General features: G+C 39.6%; 1 protein-coding gene across 2 annotated transcripts; it reads right to left on the bottom strand.

Annotated features, from left to right (window-relative positions):
* Positions 1-1,519: 1,519 nt before the first annotated feature.
* LOC124116410 lies at positions 1,520-14,255 on the bottom strand. Of its 2 annotated transcripts, XM_046477729.2 has the most exons (12): positions 14,084-14,255; positions 11,788-11,928; positions 10,858-11,086; positions 9,945-10,039; positions 9,513-9,610; positions 8,149-8,337; positions 7,746-7,893; positions 7,052-7,194; positions 6,438-6,726; positions 4,738-4,939; positions 3,962-4,416; positions 2,336-2,576 (listed from the first exon to the last, which is right to left on the bottom strand). In XM_046477729.2, the coding sequence occupies exons 1-12, from the start codon at positions 14,142-14,144 to the stop codon at positions 2,485-2,487; spliced, it is 2,142 nt and encodes a 713-aa protein (XP_046333685.2). In that variant the 5' UTR covers positions 14,145-14,255; the 3' UTR covers positions 2,336-2,484. The 2 variants fall into 2 exon arrangements, with proteins under 2 accessions (XP_046333687.2, XP_046333685.2); XM_046477731.2 differs by lacking the exon at positions 3,962-4,416 and having other exon boundaries at positions 1,520-2,576.
* Positions 14,256-22,445: the final 8,190 nt, after the last annotated feature.

Here is a 22,445-nt window from a genome sequence, read left to right as displayed (position 1 = left end):
TTCCGATAATAAAATTATCATAATCATGTGCTTATGAGTCAATATCAAATAGTGATGATACCAGGTGTTCGCAAAAAGATGAAAGCATCCTTTCCCACCTGTGGCGCCCATCATAAATACATGCAAAGGCAAGTCAAGTGTTCTCCTGAACAAACACGGGAACATACAAATAGGGTACATATTTGTATCCCTTACTGACATTGTATTGCTTATTGCACAATGGAGAATAATATTTGCAGCCAGAACCAGATTCTGATAACGTGGCAATTTTTTCAGGTGTAGACCCATCCTTATTCAATAGGAATTTAATTAGGATGGCACCAATTTTTGAAACTGATCGCAATATTCTTACCGAACATTTTAAGACATCATGCCTTGTGTTGCTACTCAGAAGAGAACATGTACGATTTTGGCTTTCCCACCGAAAGTAATGGCAACCCTCTTGATAGGTGCACAGGCCGCAGCAGGAGAAGTAGTTCCACGTCTGCAGGGTTAGAAAAACGTTTTCAGGATCAAGAGAATTACTTCTCGTTATGTCCAATGGTCTACAATTCTCTACGCTAGCCGCGTGAATATCAGTCGCCAACCCTGTATCACAATCCGAGTATAGTAGGATTACAAGCCACAAACTGCACTTGTTGATGACATCAGGCATTTTTGAAAGAACGTCTCTGAACAAACGTGCCCAACGAAACAAATGCGTCATTGCAGACCGCAAGCTTCTTCTTGACGGCATTGGACTTTAACTTGTCCACGTAAAGTCTCATGGGGTCCAAACTGCCCGAAGCCAGCAAGACATCCATTGTCACGTACGTATAAGAATCAATAAGGGCTGTTGACTGTGTGATTGATTTCAGCGTCACGAACCTAAATAATCAGTCATCATTAATTAAATATAAATGACACCTTTCGACATTTATCTTTTCGACAAAGACATGTTTTTGTTTACAGGCACAACTGTCCTGTGAGAAAAAAACCTTTGCTTTGCTTTTATGTGTCCGTATTTCATTTTCATGGATCGATTCTCAAGGGATTGTCTTACCCGGACTCAATTATTTACAATCAAATACAGTAAACTACGGTTATAACGAAGTCAAAGGGACCACTAGTTTCAGTTCGTTGTCACCACAGTTCGTTATAAGCATATATACAGCACATAAACAGCAAATAGCCGGGACCATAAAAAAATAAGTTCGTTATATCCGTCAGTTCGTTATAAGCGTGTTCGTTATAAACGTAGTTTACTGTAGCTGGAATATTTGGTGTTAAGCAACAACAAAATATTATATTTATGTTAGAAAAGCCGCTAGGTAAATTGATCCAAATGTTATTTTGAAAAGAGATGTAATCTGTGAAAATTCAGTTGTGCGGGATGTTTATTTACGTGTTAGTCTGTAAATATTGTTTCATATGTTGAAATATTTCAATAATACATCACATCTATTGTCACACGGTGATGACGTTTTCTGCCTTCGCAGAGAGCAAACCGGAATAGTATATCAATGCGCCTCAAACAAAGGATGCTCAATCAATTTTATTGAAAAAATAAATAACAAACTGTACTTTATCAAAAATATATATACATACACACACACAAGACTCGTTCATGCATTGAAAAACATTCACTTCACTTCAGTTTCACAAGGGGTCATGCATACTAGAAGGCCCAAGCATTGACACAGCAGTGTGGAACCAGATGGCCTTCTTCACAATGTCAATGAGGAGATCGTTCATTTCTTAATGGGTTCATGGAGATCACGATGAGAACTTATCAGTAAGTGTGTCTTTTGAAATCTCTTGAACTATCATGACATAAATCGATGGAGGGGCAAGAGAGTAAATGACGCTTCACAATTTACCCACTATGCTACCCTCTGCCCGTGTTGACTAAATTAAAGATTTCAAGAACACAACGTACATCAAGTATGAAATAACACGATGAGGCGGATCCATGATTCTATATGGTGTTCCACGAATAAGTTATTCTATAAGAATAATAATGAATCTCCGTTTGTTTGGATGGATTCGACCGTCCATGGTCTCTCGGAAACACGATCTTGAATATGAAAAACTATGGATGAAAATATTCTTATTTCTTGAAGTGAGAACGATGTGGTCGCTTTCTCCTATGTCTTCGCCTCTGTTTCATGCTTTTCCTTGACTTTGAGTTAAAATCAGCGTTCGATTTTCTAACGTTACGCCTGGATCCACTTTTCTGTTTTTCTAGCGACCGTAACATAGGTGTCTGTTTACGTGATCTCGGCAATCCACGACTTCTTTTGAGATTCTTTGAAACAGTCAGTTCCGGAGCACGTGTTGAATATGATTTGATGGATGGACGGATGGCTGTTGCTTTTGGACTGGAAGTCGATTTTCTGTTGGTGGTAGGGGTGGATCCAGTTGGTTGGTTGGGTCCTTTCGATTTCTCTCTCAAGGGAGGATCTTGACCTGGCGGTGTGGATTTACCCGCCTCTGTTCCTAGGCTCAGTAGTAATCTTGTCGGTGTCGCTTGCGCAACCTGCGCAATCGGATGGCCGCGATACGAAATGTGCGTCGGGGCTGCTTGTGTTGAGGATCTGTAATTGAATCGTACTATATTAAATCTTGAACTTTTGGAAAATCGTAAAGTGGAACACTCCTGATAAAGAGTCTTACAAGAAATATTATTTTTATACTTGATGAAATCAAATATTTATTGAGCCTTAGAAGTTCATTGTCTGCAAAGATTATTAGAACTATTTCCTTGTTCCTATTAACTGTTCAGTGTCAATGTTATTTATGTCATTTATTAAAATTGATGGCGTTATAATAGTACATTATAACTGTTTTCATTAAAATGTTAAATGACAATTATTTGGATTTGTTGAACTATTGAAGTAACTGTTCATCTCAAAGTCTAACACATAATAAATTAAATATATTCATAGAAGCATAGTAGGTTACAGATGGTAGTTGGTGATAGCAGATACAAAAATGACAATATAAATGTATTGAAATGGAGCGTCAACATATCGTTCTTTACTTGTGTAGCTTGACTTGTGTCAGTCTTTCTCATTTTCGTTAGCAATACTCAATGAGAATTTCCTAACTGAGATTTTATTCTCTCCTGTAAACCAACTGTTATTTATTTTATAAATACTGACAGAAAGCTGAATTACGCAAAGAATGTGTAATTTCCATATAATAATCCCAGTAGATGCCGAATGCAAAATATGTTAGTATAAGCAGATGTTAGTTAGAGATAGTGAGTGAGTAAGGTTTTACGCCTCTTTTAGCAATATTCCAGCAATATCACGACAGGGGACACCAGAAATGGGCTTCACACGTTGTTCCCATGTGAGTTATCGAACTGAACGTTTTACCCATTAGGCTACACCACCGCCGCAGTTAGAGATAGAACGAAAAGGGTAATATCAATATATGACAATATATCCTTCAATGAGCCTTTCGTTGTTAGATTCTATTATAGGAAGGTATATACATGATATATTTCAAAATCCATTCGCCATCGTTAAGAAGGGAGTAAATGTGCTGACATCAAATCTCATAGCATTATCAAAATATGTATTCGTTACCATGTTAATATGCCGTCACCCTACAGTAAGTATAGGAAAACAGGGCAGAGTTTCTGAATAAAAAACTAGATCGAATCCAGAACAGACAAACCATCATCTGAATGTGTGGGCATCGACCCGGGTACGAGCATTCGAGGAGAGCTAGATAGAATATGAGAGTTTCCCGGTTGTCCACACTTAAATGTGGCACCAAAACTTCAACAGCTTTTGTCGAAGACCATTTCCAATTAAGTTGCTTCATAGGACAAACATAAAAGTGACTTTGGCATGTACAAAAGAACTATTTAGGTATTAGGTATGAAGGTTTAGGCGATCTATATTTAAGCAATGATAAAAATAAACAATGATGAATATACTCGCAAGCAAATTTACGACTTTTTTCATACCTAGAATGTGTTGCATTGGTTGAATGATAATCCTGTCGGGTGTGCTGTCGGGTGTGACCATGGTGTCACGAGTGAATGAGGGACTGACCTTGGTTTCATGATTAAGGGCTGGGATCATGTTGGTTTCAATAGTTTTATATACATCTACGTCAATTTCAGAGACATCATCTCTTACAATGTTTTTCGTTCGATCTGGGGGATTCTGTTTTGTAGGCATTTTGGAAATATTGGTAGAAATTAAAATGGGTGAAATTGTTAATACGTTATTGTTTAAGTGTGGCATTTCTTTCATTTTGTATTTTTTCACTTGCTGAATTAGATCCTGCATGGTATGGAACAATTTACTTTCAATATTTCTCGAGTGTCTAATATTGGTTGAATGGGTATCATGGTTTGAAGGAATGCGAATATCACAATAGAATGTTTTAGAAATTGTGACATCATGGTTTTTGAGTCTGAAATAAGAGAGTATTGTGATTCAGCTATTTCAGTTCAGAACATCATAATACCTTCGATTATATCGAAGTTAATCAACAAAATATATTCTAATTGGCTTTGGGTGTTACTACTCTTGATTAATTTCGAGATTCTTCCAACATTGTTTTGAACTAACGTTTATCAAAAGTCCAGGACTTTATCTTTCTATTTTCCATGAATTTGTAGTCACACAATGCAAAATATCAGTTCATGTTGATCATATTTTTTACTTTAGGTCTTTAGGTTTGTATTTTAATCATAAACGTCAAAACGCAATTGAAGTTCGTTAAAATACTTACATGCCAGCCTCGTCGACACAACATTCCATGAATTTGTTCATACACATGTTCTTCCCAGTCTTCAGGCTTCTCCGGTATATCTTCCACTGATGACGGCAGTGATTATAAAGTCCTGTCTCAACTTCGAAGACTTCGCCAGCATCTTTTCCATGTCTACAACAGGTGAGCTTCAGATCCAGCTTCCGCTTCCGTTTTCTTAAGGCTGAAATTATGGACATAATCAAAACCATCAACAAAATTCAATGTTAAACTGTAATGTTGAGTTCCTGAAAGTAAATCTGTCTCAATCCTTACACTACGTCAAAGACAATGAAAGAAATGACACTATCGGGCGAGTGATTTTATACTTTTAGGCCTGTCTTAGCTTTATCCCTAGAAAATCGAGTGCACACTTAGGAGATTCTACCATGATGGCAAGATCGCTTTGAAAACGGTGCAGTCTTGGAACGCGTAGGTCTGCTATCTTAGAACATTCCAAAATGAGGTCACACGTAGTTATAAATGCAATAAATATTACAGAAGTTCAAGATTAAAATACTCATAGTCTTGACTAGTTCAAAAATGCAGTTCGGAATATATAGTTTTTTCAAATAGAAGTTGTCAAATAACCCTTCAAACTTTTAATTTCATTGCACCATGTCATATTTGCACTCCTTGGACTCAAATAAGTCAAGTAAAGAGAAATAAATGCTGAACAAATTTATGCCTCCAACAAATAACAAGAGTAGATTTATGTTGAAGTTGTACTTATGTAATAGTTTGTTTGACATATCTTCCCAACAGTAATACATATTACGAATGACTACATATTTCTACCCAGAACTTCAATCTGGCTAAACTAGGTTACTCGTCATTGTCCATTGCTGCTAAAATAGTTGTTCACGACGACAGTGTTATTTACAAACTGCATGAACCAAGAGGACAAGCTCGGTCTTCAGTATTGTTCAACATTAAAACCCGGGGAAGTATTGTTGTAAAACGTGCCTACTGGCACACCCATTGCCAACAGAAAACACCCTGAAGTATGGCGATCACTGCCGTTAACTGTTGGCTGCAGACGACGACACGAGAGAGACTGCTCACATTTGCGATCGATGATTATGTGGCCCTGAGTAAGTGTGTGTGTTACTTAACTGGATGTGTTCTGATATAGATATTATCATATTTGATAATCTGTCGTTCTTATATCGAACGTATACAATAATCTTAAGGTTTTGACTTCCACTGTTGTATGCATCGATGCGTAGGCTGTCGAAAGATCGATGTTTTAGTATGCATTTTTTTGCATGAAAATGCTTGATTTAAAAGAGGTATCAGAAGGTAAAAGGATACCTCTTTTTAACCAATCAAAAATCAAGCATTTTTCAATATCATGGAAGAATGATCCATTGACCGAGGTAATAACTATGTAGCGACATGAACATTCTGTTGGTAGCCCAGTGCTTAAAGCGTCAGCTCGTTACGCTGAAGACCCGGGTTCGATTACCGACATGGGTACAATGCTTGAACCCCATATCTGGTATCCCCAGCCTTGATATTGCTGGAATATTGCTAAAAGTGGCGTAAAACCAAACACACTCCCTCACACATTTGGTGAATGGAATCTGGTGCATAATGAATGTGATTGGAAGGTGAGTTTCGACAAAGAAAACACCATTACGTTTCTAATGTGGGTCAAAGACATATATCACATTAATTACCATCTAGCTCCGCGTCCACGGCAGATATCGCAGCAACCGGCGTTTTAACGTCGATAGCTTGCCGACGTGGAACGTCGCTCAAAACGCTGCTGTATGTGGATGACTCCGCCTGGTCAGACTTCCTGGTGGTGTGTGTCTTTGAAGTACCCTTGTCACGTGCCTCAGATGTTGTTGAAGCCATTGTCGTAGACGATGACGGTCCAGTAGACATGGTGTAGGTGACAGTTTCACGCCCTCTAATTACAACTTCTTGTGTAGCATCATCAATAAAGTAGTCAGTGTTGTGTTGCTGTGCGAAGAATATATATTCATGAGGACGTTCTCAGGCTAATAAATGAAATTCCATCGAGATATTATGTCTGTCAAGATTATTTAATTTCAGATAAACGTCAGAACATAATAAACTTAAATGAGATAATTTGTTACGTACATGTACACTGAATAGATTTTAGAAATGTAATCTCTGTGTAGATTTCCTTTACTCCTTAAACTGACTGCCTTTTACCGTCTTGCTGCACGATCTCTAGATGTATTGTCTCATGATCAATACATTAATCAAACTAAACACCGACAGCCGCACGATACAAAATCGTTCATGAGGTATGTATAATTACCATTTCTACTTCTCGTATTTCTGAAGGATAGTCCCCGATGTCGTTGACGGGATCCATCTCGTCAAAAGAATAATCCACGGAGTTTTTTCCCTTCACTGTCTTGAAAATCGAATTGTGGGCAAAGCACTGATAACGTGGTTCGCCTGTGGACGTGAACACGATAGTGAGTATTTTCATGTACAGTATGGATATTGTACTCAGCAATATAATAGCTATATGACGACGGTCTGTAAGTTATCGAGTCTGAACCAGACAATCCAGTGATTGACATCATGAGCATCGATCCACGCAATGGGATACGATGACATGCATCCACCAAGTCAGCGAGCCTGACCACCCGAAACCGTTAGCCGCCTCTTACGACAAGCATAGTCGCCTTTTACGACAAGCATGGATTGCTGAAGGCCTATTCTAACCCGGACCCTTCATGAGTCGCATAAATATATAAGCGAAAGGACACACCAGTGTTTAGGGGTCTCGGAATTTTCTTTGCGAACAAGTTACTGTTTCGACATTTCGTCAACACATTAAATCTTTAAACCAGAGTATTGGGTTTATGAAGTCACTGATAATATGGTTGTGTCTAACCCACACAAATATTATTGAAAAGACATCGTACTAATATCAAAATCCGATATTTTCCTACGTGGGACCAGAGGCTATTAAAGAATGTTGAACTTCATCCGCAACATACCAAGTCTCCAGCAACACCTCTCCTCTTTTTCCCCCATGAAAACATCCCGTCTGGCAGTAAAGGGGACGTCTGGGTGTCCTGTTCTACAGTACCGGTCGATACGACGACGTCGCATGTCGTCAAAGCACCGCGTCTTCTTGGTCGTGCTCTGAAAGAAAAAAACATTGATAGATGCGGTGTTCAAGACTTTTTTCCGTGTTTGGTCTGAGGATGGCTGACTTGCATAGCAGCATGTCCCGTTGACATTATTCGAATATGCGAAATATATGTCTGTTATTGCGAAAATGGAATATTTCGCGAGATTTGTCTTATCTAGGATTTTTCTCTGATCAAATTTACAATATTGTCCCGGTCTCAATCTGTTGTGAAATCGCTGTTTTCGTTTGATCGTCAATCTTCTTACCACGATCTTGCAACATTCATGGATATCCAGTTTGCGCTGGTCAAGAGCCAGTTCAGTACGCATTAGGCTGGTTAGGTTGAGTCTTGTAATCTGCCTTCTCCTAAGAAAAACCTCCCTGGCCAACAACTCAGCGCCGTTGAAATGGAGCGAGATCTGACACAATAAATCCATCCTCTCTGGACGACTTAACTGTAAAGAATAATGACATTTTTTGCATGGCTGTTTTCTCTCTGGAAATTGAAGATAATTACTACATGTCGTAATCCTCAGGTGATGAAATGTACTGATGAAATATACAGACACAATAGAAAAAAATTATTTGAGAGAAATGGAATGAAAGGTAGTCTGACGAACGTACTTCCATAAGTGTGTCCAAAGAATTAAGAGACATTCATCTCAGCTATTCGCAGTTGGACAAATTCGTATATTTAATATAATTGTGTGACAAAACCACATGTGCATAAACAAGTCAATAAGATGGCAATGATGGAAATATTCCTCAAGATCATGGACATGTACTGGATAGTCTACTAGTTGAAGCATCAGATCGTTACACCGAGTATAGCCAACTAGTTGAAGAAACAGATCGTAACACCGAGTATAGCCAACTAGTTGAAGCATCAGATCGTTACACCGAGTATAGCCTACTAATTGAAGCATCAGATCGTTACACCGAGTATAGCCTACTAGTTGAAGCAACAGATCGTTACACCGAGTATAGCCTACTCGTTGAAGCATCAGATCGTTACACCGAGTATAGCCTACTCGTTGAAGCATCAGATCGTTACACCGAGTATAGCCAATTAGTTGAAGAAACAGATCGTTACACCGAGTATAGCCTACTAGTTGAAGCATCAGATCGTTACACCGGGTATAGCCGCCTACTCGTTGAAGCATCAGATCGTTATGACGATTATAGCCTACTAGTTGAAGCAACAGATCGTTACAATGTGTATAGCCTACCAGTTGAAGCATCAGATCGTTACACCGAGTATAGCCTACTTGTTGAAGCATCAGATCGTTACACCGAGTATAGCCTACTAGTTGAAGCAACAGATCGTTACACCGGGTATAGCCTACTAGTTGAAGCAACAGATCGTTACACCGATGGTTTATGGTTTTTCGGAGCTTTTTGCAGTATGCCAGCAATATCACAGCGGGGGACAGCAGAAATGTGCTTTAAACATTGTACTCATGTGGGGAATCGAACCCGGGTCTTCAGCATCACGAACGAACACTTTAACCACTAGGCTGCCCCACGGCCCCTATGGGTAAAGAAGCTCCCCCTAATCGTAGTGCAATGGTGGCTTTGTGTAAGGCTCCTATGCATTAGCAAGGCTCCTCTGACAAAGAAGTAAACTCACCTTTTTCTTCTGTGGCGGTGTCTGTGTTGTACTGGCTGTAGTTGTGGTCGTGGTGGGTTGCTCTGTCTTAACTGACCGTGTATATTTGGTTCTGAACACTGAAGCACAAACACAAATTATTTGTTTCATAATGGAAAGTATCATAACCATCGACAAATTAAATATGTTTAAATAACCCTGTCTGTACATGAAGAGAAACAAGGTTAACGTGACTCCCATAATGCCAAACCCGTTATACTCCAAAATTGTGTCAAGATGGCATTTGCATGAGTGCTGAAAACGGCTAAAACGGACTACAAGGACATATAGAAGTTACACTAACCTCACTGCTTACTTCGCCAATTTGCAATAATCAATCATGGTTGTAAGACATGTACGTCCATGTTGAAGTATAGGAGTTATATAGTCATGTTGTTAAGGTCGATGACCTACCATGTAGATTCTGTCTTGGGCAAAGTCGCTTTGAGAGGAAGCCAGAAGGTGTCTGATCCATATAGTATGTCGTTCCATTGCTTATAACTGTAGCACTAAAAACAAAATATTTAACATCTTAAAAATCTTGGTTCTTGAAAGTCCACCCCTTAAAAAACGTGTTTCACTTATTAACATAAACTAAACAACCTGAAAGTACGTTCACTTTCGCATTCGGACACTTATTAAACAAAGTTATTTTCATGTTCATTTTTAGTCGTTTATATTTTGATTTTTAACTGAAAGAACATGCAGGCTTGGATTCAGAAGTATGTGTGTTTTGTTATCATCGATTGGGTACATTCACTTGATACTGATCAGGTGGTTTGTACAACCACCTGATCAGTATCAAGTGAATATTTGACAAACAATGACGTGAATTGTTACTTAATTTGGACTTTGAAATACATATGAAGGAACCCTGTTTTATGGGTGTCATCATGTTAATCGTATATAGGCAAGCAATGTCTCAGAGAATTCCCTAACTCATTTACCAATCGCGCAAAAAGGTGTCAGAACATACTCAGAGAGTGTGTCTATCCAAGATAACGAACGAGAGAGTGAGCATGTCAGCTTAATGTTTTGAGTAAAGCCCGAAGTGATGCAGGTCTCAGACCTTTACCACTTCGGTGAAACCCACGAGCACGATGCTGACAAACCTAGAAACATAATCGGAGCGAACAGGAATTCGAACCCACAGTCATAGGTTTCTATCGTGCCCAAGGGACGCAATTCTGCAAAAGCGAATTACGGTGCCTTTGACGCCCAAAAAATGTAACGAAATTGTTATCCTCACAATGAAGAAATTGGCATTCACAAAATCTTCTCCTTTGAACTAATGGGATTACATAAGAGAATGCAGTTATTATCTTACTTTACAAGAACACAGCCACATTCCGGCGCCCGCCACATAACGGGAGGTAGTTCAGTCATAGGTGTTTTCTTGTTCGTGAGCAGAACCTCTTGGCAGTCTTTGAATTGGTACAGGTGAGGGGTATCGAACTTAAAGTGACCAGTTCCACACCCACGTGAAGGGTCCTCCTCCTGGAGGGTCAAGACGGCCTCGCTGAATGGAAAGTCGGTGTCCAGAGTCGTGATGCCCACTGAATCAAAAAGAAAAGCTATACACAACTGTATGTTTGAATCTCTATAAATGTAGTGTAGCATATCCACGTTATATTATGATAAATACGAACCATAACTTCGCTATGCCATTGCTTCTATCAGTAGTTTTGCACAAGATTTCTCTCAGGTGAGCGTAACATGACGGACGACTATGGGGAGCATAACGTCATTCGAATGTGACACAAAACGAGCTATGGTGGGTCCACGTCGGTAGTTATATTAAGGAATGTTCACTTCAGGAGGCAAAAAACATGCATGTGTACATGTTCTCGTTCTGCCTGGATGAGGCTTCCATCAGACAGCCATTACAGAAGGCAGGTGGTGGATAGTGTGAGTAACATTTCAGGACGTTAAACCTCAAAACCATTTACAAGTACACTCATACTGTGCAACCATTTTGACCTTCTGATACACATTGGAATTCGATTCACAAGAATTGGCATTAGTTCTGTACCGAAATTCCCACGCGAATCCTTCTTTGGAAGTTTATAGAATGTATACTTGTGCGTTTGTATACCACATTGTACTCTTTTAACATATATAATTTATACTTGTGAGTGTGTATGCTACACTCTACTCTTTCAACATCATGTATAATGTATACTTGTGGGTGTGTATGCTGCACGCTACTCTTTCAACATATATAATGTATACTTGTGGGTGTGAATGCTAAGCTTACATTTGTAGTAATGGTTGGGCTTGTATCCAAAACGGGCTCGGCCAACGTTCAACCAGAACAGGGCTTGTCCATCACTGACGTCATTAACACCCAAGGTCAGACCTGGCGGTATCACGCCCCCCGGGCAGTCAAGGGCGTACGCTGCAATGTAATGAGGCATTAACACACGTGGGATATAAAGACAAGTGAAGTGAAAAAAAAGGTTGTTGTGTTGCGCTATGAAACATCGACAGGATGTGACGATCAAAACTGATTCATGAATTCTGGGTATTTCAACACTTTCATCTGGATATTCTTAAACCGCACGGCATCTAAATTGGACGTAAGAAAGAAAAACCTACGTAAACCTAATGTAACTGAATATTGCTTGTACTAAAGATTGAATATCACGAATCAATTAAGCAGTAATAACACACTTTATGTGACATGTATATACTCCCACAATGGGCAACCTACCTACCAGGTTTTATAAATAAAACTAAACTAACCAAATGACTCTTCAATGCATATTTAGGGTGACAATATGACGAAACATTTGCTCAACGTTTATTGAATAAAACACAAATTTAAAGTTACCACTTCTTTCAATGCGAAAATACTCAGCCAAAAATGGTATCGATAAATAGATTAACTATAGCTAACTTCTGATCACGTGCACGATCGTCATGTGACCGCTAAATTGTGTCCGTGCCATGTATATCAATTATTAGATAACTGTGATAGATATAAATATGATAACAAGACTAGTAAACACAGCAATACCACTTGAGTCTAGATAACCACGTTTGGGAACCCTGGATTGATACAGCTTACACTCGTGGACAGTTCGCTGAGATCCTACAGGAAGATATCACGTATGAGTTGCCATTTTATTTCGTTGCTGTAAAAACACTTTTAATTTTCTTATTTATATTTTCGAGTTTGAGAAACACCGATGAAAAATTAAAATCATAATACAAGCTTATAAAAAACATTAAAAGAACATGATCTTACAAGACCAATTGTTTCAAAGCAAAACGAAATTAGATGAATACTCGTTCTGTAATAAATATTGAGAAATATCAATGTTTTAAATAAAATAATACAGTGGAGACAGTGTTCGGTGTTGAATGGTTCATTATAAGAATTATTTCAAAACCAGAAAAGGCCATTTGAACAGATTATACATATAGTATAAACAGACCTTCAATAAAATAAACGTCTAGTTCCCAAACAATAGATTGTTAAGCAAATTGTAGGATCGAAATGAGTATAATGTGTTTGAATGTAGTATCCATGTTAAACTGCGGCATACTAGCTCATTTGGCTAGCACTATAAAAGTCAGGACCAGTACAAGTTATCACAAACACGTGTGCATACATGTCGTTAAACCCCATTTCACCTCATGAACACGTTTCTTGTTGTTGAGTTTTAGATATGCGAATGCATTTATTGCACCAAAAGCTTCCTGGTGTCTTGCCCGTTCGCTTGATTGTTGCGCTAGTCGCTTTCAATTGATATGCCAGCTTCTGTTAAAACACTGGAACATTGTTTGTCCAGTAAGATCGTCACATTCGCATATAGGCTGCAGTTTGCCATGTCCTAGAGATTATGGTTTTATACTGCATACTACATAATCTTCCAGGCCTCTAATTTGTTTCTGACAATTTGACCCATCGTGACCGCATCCGACCCTAACCCACTACCTGTGTCAGTACGATGATACAGTTAAATGGACAATGGCAGTGTTCGAAATACCTGCCTGCCCGACCATCCGAGACAGGTTGATTTCAACTCGGGCTGCCAGATTTTCAAATCCCCCTGCCCGACGGTCGGGTTATATTTCATATGTGAAAATATTCTAAATATTTCCCGATGATAATCATTAATTCACATTTAAAGATGAATGATAAAATGTAACCAAAAAGAAACCCCGTTAGCTTATGCTGAGAAACATATGATTATAGTGGGCAGGCAGGTTTTGGTCAGGGCTGGCACGTATTTCAGCTAGCCAGTCCTGTGGTCTGGCTGAAATTTTTGGGAGTTTCATACCCTGACAATGGATAATGAGTGCAATATATGCGAAAGTTCCCATCTAATAGGAAAGCTATCTGCGTGTTTGTAATGATGATCGTACATCTACTTTAGTTCATAGCAAAGCATACAACATACATCTTACACCATCCATAAAACTACATGCAATCTTGCATGATGTCGCGCCGAATAAATAATAATCTACAATAATACCATCAGGCGCAGAGCAGACACACTACTCACCCCACATGCTAAATAGTCAAATATTTAAGAAACCCTTACCTTCCCAGGTGGCCAGCAGCCCAATGATGAACAATGCTTCAAGGAACAAAGACTGGCGCATAGCAATGCAGGCAGACACACTTTAAAAATAACTGTTCTTAAAAGAAAAGTTTCTCCTTAAAGGGAAACTTTGTCAAATCGCTTAAATGCTAAGAAGGCACTTCACTCTGGCGGCAATGTCATGGATACTGATTTAACTACAGTCAGGGTAAGGGTTTATAAGTGAATGAAATAATACCATGAGTGAGCTGGCTGACCAAACACATGTGAACGGAGGTCCATTATCAGTCTCAACCACGAGTGATGCGTTTGATACCTCGAATTGTAAACCTAGCCGCTGATTGGTCACTCAGCTCGGTAGACGGTCGTGAAAATCTTGTGTTACACACGTGGTGACACGGGCTTCGGGGGTAAGGGGTTGGGGGGTATGATGAATGAGGTATGAGGGAGCACGCGTGAAATTAAATCCAGCATAACCAGGCTTAAAATACACGGTCGGCTCAACATGGTATATCCACGAATAACGGCGAGTTCGTGATATGAAAAAAATGCGAAATTACGGAGTAACTATACCTTGTACCATGCATGTATAAATAATTGAAAAACATATCATAATTGCAAAATGAAATTGTATCAGTGTAATACTTTTTTATTGATGTATTTTGCATGGAACATTTGACATCTGCATGTGTAACTGATATCACAATCCATTTGTTCAACAATGACCCATTGAAAAAAAGTAATAAGAAACACATAGGAAATTTAACGCTTTAAAATTATCAAAAACCTTCATTACAATTATTCAGAAATATCTGAAACCTTTCTTCTTCAACCCTCATATACAGAATTACTACTTTTTAAGGATCCGAACGAAGTATATCCCAATTTCGGTGCATATCATTCCAGCGATGTTGAGACACGAGAGTGTGTTTATGGTCCTGCGACGATCAATCGTAACACAATAGTTAAATCACGATACCAAATCTAATATAGACCAGTGGAAGTAATTACAATGGCATTAACCGTTGTGAGACATGGATTTCCTGTTGATTTAGAAGTATTCAATTCGAACGAGAGTACTCGAACCCGGTTGAGTCTGTGGTGAGCAGTCAGTAAATTTAATAAACGAAGATTTTTACGTTTGTCTTTTCAATAGGCATTCAATGCTCATACCAAATATCCTTTTAATACTACTTGTAAATAGCCAGTTTGGCTATGAGATGATAACAGGACTACCACAATATGGTTTATCATAAAACAAAACGAAATTCGCTTTGTAGATAACTGATGTGTATCAGTGTGTGAATATTAGGTGATACGAAAGTCCATCTGAAGCACATGTGACGCACGCCTGTAAGCAGCAAATGCGTTGCGACAATGCAGAAATGAAACATGGGAGTTATGATGAATAACACTGGTGTGATACGCTCTCCTTGTGCTACACCAGTGTTAAAGGCATGTCGCGCGTGTTGTTGGCACCACAAGTGACTTCCGTGCACATCATTCTGCAGTATGTAAATGTGTTTATACACAGCTGCAATCAGCTATTTCAAAGCTGTCAGTAAATAATGGAGTACGGACCAGGCAAACCACTAACTTTAATCATATGCAACGATCCTCACAATCGGGGTAAGACTGTCTGTGTTTCCCGCCTCCCGCCCGAACTGAATTTTCCTTCCGAAGTGAAATAATAAAATGTTTTCCTGTCAGATGAAGACTCGTGTTCCTTAATCCTAACTTATATCCGACACATTTGTATAAAGTTATAGACAATAATTTACGAGTGACGAGGAATGACGGATTATCTGTCCCGAGTGTAATTAAAGTTGTAAGTCTCGAGCCTTGGCGAGGGACTTTCAAAATTAATTTCACGAAGGACAGATAATCCGTCATTCCTCGTCGCGAGTAGTTTATTTTATTTATTATCTATCGTCAAGATTTAAATAAGAACCTAAATAGATAAGAAACAGTTTACTCTTATAACAGAGGCGAAGTCGCATTTCATAATATCCATACGCGTGTGAACTGGCATTCATTCATTCAAGGAATTTTACCTGTCTGCACTCAACACTAAGATTCCGCGAATGAGAAATAGTTCGTTTGAGCGGCATTAATTCGTCGACAATTCAAGCAATATCATAAATTTTGGGGATAAATATAAATTTTGATTCAGGTATAATACTACAACAATGACGTGGCATTGTTGTCAAAACAAAATTCAAACACTTGTCGACAGTGGTCCGTCAGTGGCATAAAGTCACTGGCTCTCATGACTACAGAGAGAATACCAATACTCTTGTCGGTCTGAACATTCTCAACAACAACAAGCTGTGTAAACTGATTCCACAACAAATAAACTTTATTTGACAGACTCTTTCAAGTGAATATATGTCATACATTTTGAAACAACAGTCAGTGTTACTGTCCCCATTCTCACCCGCTGTCACAGAGTTCGTTTTATACCGCGACTACGCTGGAATGTCTTACGTTCTAAGTTGTAGCAGTACCTCGAAGGGAATATGGAGTTTTATGAGTCCCTCAACAACGCATTGATCTTACCAAATGATTTGATATGACATTGTAACAAACTTCAAACAAATTCAAAATTGATAGAAAACAGCTGTTCGGTTGAGCTGAGGTTAACTTGCGCTATGTCACGTGACTTCCATTGACTCGGAGAAAATGTGCGGCTTTTTGCTTTGAAGCATGATATAAGGTGAGGTGAAATGGGGTTTAACGTCGCGCCCAAGATTATTGCACTTATATAGCGACGTGCATGCACGTGTGTGTGTTTGTGTGTCTGCTTGTACTAGTCCGGACTGATGCCGAACTATAGTGCTAGCTCACTGAGATACCATGCCGCAGTTTAACATGAATACCCCACTCAGACACAGTATACTGACTCCGAGCCGACCAGTCCTTGTTTTAGCCCCTTAATGTCGAGCGCCAGACAGGGTAACAACAAGTACCATCATTTAACGTCTTTTGGTATGACGCGGCCTGGGGTCGAACCGCGGACCTTCCGCTCTCCGGGCGGACGCTCTACCTCTAGACCACGGAGGCGGTCCATGATATACGGGATTTATTTTGCCTCTCAGAAGTCCACGTGCAGCCTGACTTGCTTGTGACGGGGTTAAATATTCTCCAACTGAGAAATGTATTCCTCTCCAAGGCGGGATACATCGTATTTTATCAAGATAACGTGGAGCAATCATATCTCATCATTCTGACATGGAGGTATGATAATTGGTATTAAACGAGCCAAACGCTAAAACCGTTCAATGGCTATATCATGTTCACTCGTCTTCCAACAAAATTTTCCGTCAGTCTTCACAAGATCGTTCACTTTTATCGGGAATAAAATTGTTGACATTGTTGTTTACGTATAGGGATAGAAAACGATTTAGTCAATCAATATTACTGTACTTACAAATCTCAATTAGTTTTAATGTTTTGTGTAGTCCATTATCATAAACAATTTGTGAACGATATTTTCTTTGGATTAATAAAGACTGACTTGTATTTTTGCAGCGCCTTATGTTGTGGATTTTAAGTGACGAATCTTATATGGCAGAAACTTGTTTGTGGAAAAGATGAATGAACATGATGAATAGGAACAAGTAGTTCCGACAATACGTCATTAACCAATGAAGTTACAGGATTTCTAAAACAGCCAATCGGAATTAATTGAGCGATTGCTGTACCCTCCCTATACTCTCTCTTCCCATGTGAGTAATAAGTATCATTCTTAACTGTCGTTGACATTTGCTGCAATACATATTAAAGACGGCATTGGCTGTCCCTTGTGATTCCTCAACTTTGTCCAAAGGTCACAGACCTGGCTTATTTTACGGACATGTCACAAAGAAAATAATTGCTTAAATGACTCAAGTTTTTGTGGATATACCTCAATGACATCATGTTATATAGCCACAACAAAAGATTTCACTATTACGCATTTTCTTTTATGTCAGACTTACAACTTATATACTATCCGAAATGAATGTCACGTAAATGACTTCTGTTTGGCGGTCGGGTTTCTTCTTTCTATCTGTTTCTGTTGTATGCTAGGTTATTTACATTGTATCGTATTTTAATACTTTTTTTATTGTGGCCGTGGTCTAGTGGATAGAGCGTCTGCACAGAGAGCGGAAGGTCGGTAGTTCGATCCCCTGGTCGATTCACACCAAAAGACGTTAAAATATGGTACTTGTTGTTTCCCTGCCTGACGCTCAGCGTTAAAGAGATAAAGCAAGCACTGGTCGGCTCGGAGTCAGCATACTGTGTCTGGGTGGGTTATCCATATTTATCTGCGGCATGGTATCTCGGAGGGCTGGCACTATAAAACCGGCATTAGTCCGGCCTAGTACAAGCCGCCTAACAAGTGCACGTCGCTATATACGTGCAATAATCTCGAACGCGACGTTGAACCCCAATTCCACTCACCTGTTTCTATTTTTACACCTTCACTGAGCCTTGAACAAATTTCGGGAAGCACAAACGTCGTGAGTACAGGTGTATTAAAGGGTTGTCTGTTGTGTATCCAATTTTATTATTCCAGGTGGAGGTGAAATACGTTCGGGTCTACTTCCCACAAACTCAGGCTGTACACGAGTGAGAGCATCGCCATGCATGTGTGAGCCAGGGTGCCCCTACAGCCGTTACTATTAAAACGTGTTCTCTCATTTCTCGCAGCTGTATTGTCCGGATTCAATGAAATTCATGTCATCATGACATTTGTTTACCCGGGAAAACAGATGGAGAGACAGGCTGGATCGGGTTTCAGGAGTTTGGGATGTAGAAATATAGTACAGTAGACTCTGAAAAACTCAGCATCATAATCTTTTAGTCCCGCCACAGTCCCTATATACTTTTAATGTAGAAATCTGTCAAATCCAACATTTGCCTGTTCCAAATTCCGTTACTGTTTCCTGGTCCCATTGGCAAATCCATTTTGCGTAAGTCGACATCAAATCAATGAAATCGTAATAAAATATACTTTAATAAACACTTTAAAATAGGTAACCCCTCTACACTGTGCGGGAAATGCCATGAACCTGTGGATAAAACATGCAGCTAGACAGACAGACAGGCATACAAGCAGTATTTTTATACGAGTCGCACCTAATGTATGCATGTAAAAGTACATAAATAACAAGAGCGCCCCCGTGGTCTAGAGGTAGAGCGTCCCCTCGGAGAGCGGAAGGGCCGGGGTTCAATCCCCAGGCCGCTTCATACCAGACGTTAAAAGATGGTACTTGTTGTTACCCTGTCTGGCGCTCGGCATTAAGGGGCTAAAACAAGGACTGATCTGCTCGGATTCAGTATACTGTGTCTGAGTGGGGTATATTTATGTTAAACTGCGGCATGGTATCTCAGTGTGCAAGCACAAATAAATCGGAATCAGTCAGGACCAGTACAAGCAGCCACACATACACGTGCATGCACGTCGCTATATAAGTGCAATAACCTTGGACGCGATGTTGAACCCAATTACACTCCACCTCACATAAATAACAGCGACAACACCATTTCCATATTCTCCCGAAAGGCGAGTGTATCCTGCTCAAGCGGTGGCACCCGTCACAAACACATACACAGGCAATTGTTCACTTAACAAAAACACGGGAACATATGGTTCTTGGAAATGCATCGGACATCATGTTTGTTACTAGTGTGTCAAATTTGTAAGAGTCTTCCACTTTTTGAACGCTTAACTGAAGCCTTCAATGGTCTTACCTTGATCAAACAAATTGATCTCAAATGTGGTGATATGTAGACACCAAACTCTGGAACTGCTAGGATATAGCTCGACATAAAGGAAACGTTGAACATTGGAAAGTTGATCCATTTTGTCATACAATCTTGTGGAGAGTGTTTAGTCTCTCTATATCTATATGCATAGATCTAAACATAAAACAGATGAGGCGGTTTCACTGGTCTCTTATATTTTTAGTTCAAGACCGTAAAATAGTGGAAGGGACATAGGGAAGGGATATCCGGTATCCGAATGATAAGCATACAGTAATATCATATATATCGACTTGAGCCACTCTGTAAGTGTTATGAGAGACGTGTATACATACACCAAATAAAATACAAGGGCAAAGTACATAACGGTAGAGTAAAATAGATATATAGGTATTACCAATAAAGAAGATACCTACGCCTCTTGATAATATTTAAACATCTAACAACTAATTGTACAGTTTCTGATTACTGAGATTGCTGAGATCGTGTCAATATCTGACCACATATAACCACTGATCGATGAGTCTGGATTCTTGGTATAATTCATATCTAATATCTTCCCATACAGTTATGAATGTTTTTTTGCCACAGAATGCATTAAAACCACAATGGGCCAATTACCGCTCTGGGCATAGCAACAGCTAATCCTCTATGGCCCTAATTTAATCGGTAGAATGTAGTTTGTAGAGTGTAGAATTATATAAGTCTATGTTACTTGATATGAAATTGTAACTGATGGATAAATGCATGTGGAATTCATATCTGATGTTTATCTTTGCCACAATATCATGGTGTGTAATATTGGACTCCCATGGCATGAATTCAGTGAGTGAGTGAGTATGTTTTTATCCGCTTTAAGCATTATTCCAGCAATATCAAACCGGGAGACACCTGAAATGGGCTTCACACATTGTACCAATGGCCATGTCGGGAATTGAGCCTGGGCCTTCGGTGTGACGAGCGAACGTAGGCCATTCTCTTGGTCACAAGGAATGTCGAAATAGACAGAGTCTACGGTGTGATGACATCGGGTCACAATGACATTCAGGCAGCCATGTCTCAGAGCCTGGACACCTGATCCATATTTGTTCGCCCCTTCAGACAAGCATCAGACCGGAATATTTATGTGGCATAAAAAAACTGTCTCATCGAATCCTTTAAGAGAAAAAAGATGTTTCATTGATGTTAACGAAACAACGACCCTTTACAGTTTTCCATTACTGTATTCGACGAAAGCGCACGATGTGTCGAACCACCGACCTCTCCGGACAGATGTTCTATCCATTATACCATGGCGGCGGTGCACTTGTTCAAATTCATAAAAAGAGGAAATTTAAACAAATTACATATTATCTGACTAACGTTTAGTAATAAATTATAGCTTTATCACACCTCCGTGTCAGAATAATCATATCTGATTGATCCACGTGATCTTGATAAAATACTATGTATCCCGCCTCTGAGGGAAATAAATTTCTCAGCGGGAGAATAAATCCCTTACACCACACCACGAACAAGACTTGCGGCACGTGGATTTCTGAGAGGCTGAATAAATCCATTATACCCCGTGTCCAACCAAAAAGCCGCACGCTTTTACAGAGTCAAAGATAGTCACGTGACAGCACAAGTTAAGCTTTTATCAAGTTTGAATTTGTTTCAATGTCATATTAACAGTGTCATATTAAACATGTCTGTAAGATGAATTAGTTATAGCAGTATTATCCGAAGTACATGTGGTTTATGTGTCCCTCGTTAGGTTTTATACCACTCGCCCCGGGCTCGTGAAATGGGCTTCACTCATTGTACCCATGTGGGGAATATGAACCTGGGCCTTCGGCGTTCTATAACCACCCCACCGTTCCATCCGTCCCGAGGAATGTCGATTTAGACAGGGCTTACTGTATGCGTGGAATCGGACCCGGACGGGCACTGCACTTTTCACTCATGACTGTGGTGACATCGGGTCACGATGACATTCAGTTAGCCATGTCTCAGCATCTGAGCCATATTTGTTCGACCCTTAAGACAAGCATCAGTACTGGAACCCGGAATATTTATGTGGCATAAAACAAACTGTCTCATCGAATCCTTTAAGCGAAAAATTGAAAAAACGACATCATTATTTCCTTTCATTGATGTTAACGAAACAACGACCTTGTACAATTTTCCATTACTGTATTCGACGAAAGCGCATGTTGTGTCGAATCACCGACCTCTCCGGACAGACGCTCTATCCACTGCACCATGGAGGCGGTGCACTTGTATGAATTCATAAAAAGAGTAAAACAAATAATATATTATATAACTAACGTTAAGTCGTAATATATAGCTTTATCAGTGACTCGTGACGATCTGGGGTGAAATAGGTCTTCAACAACCCATGCTTGCCGTAAAAGGCGTCTGTGCTTATCGTAAGAGGCGACTAATGGGATCGGGAGGTCAGGCTCGTTGACTTGGTTGGTGCATGTCATCGTATCCCAACTGCGTTGACCGATCATCATGATGTCAATCACTGGATTGTTTAGTCCAGACTCGATTATTTACAGACCGCCGTCATATAGCTGGAATATTGCTGAGTGCGGCGTTAAACAACAAACAATGTCCGAATGAT

The sequence above is a fragment of the Haliotis rufescens genome, unplaced genomic scaffold, assembly GCF_023055435.1.
Source record: "Haliotis rufescens isolate VD_foot unplaced genomic scaffold, xgHalRufe1.0.p SCAF_5, whole genome shotgun sequence".
In the NCBI taxonomy this organism is placed as follows: domain Eukaryota; kingdom Metazoa; phylum Mollusca; class Gastropoda; order Lepetellida; family Haliotidae; genus Haliotis; species Haliotis rufescens.
Note: the sequence above shows the minus strand (reverse complement) of the source record. Positions and strands in the feature narration are given on the sequence as shown.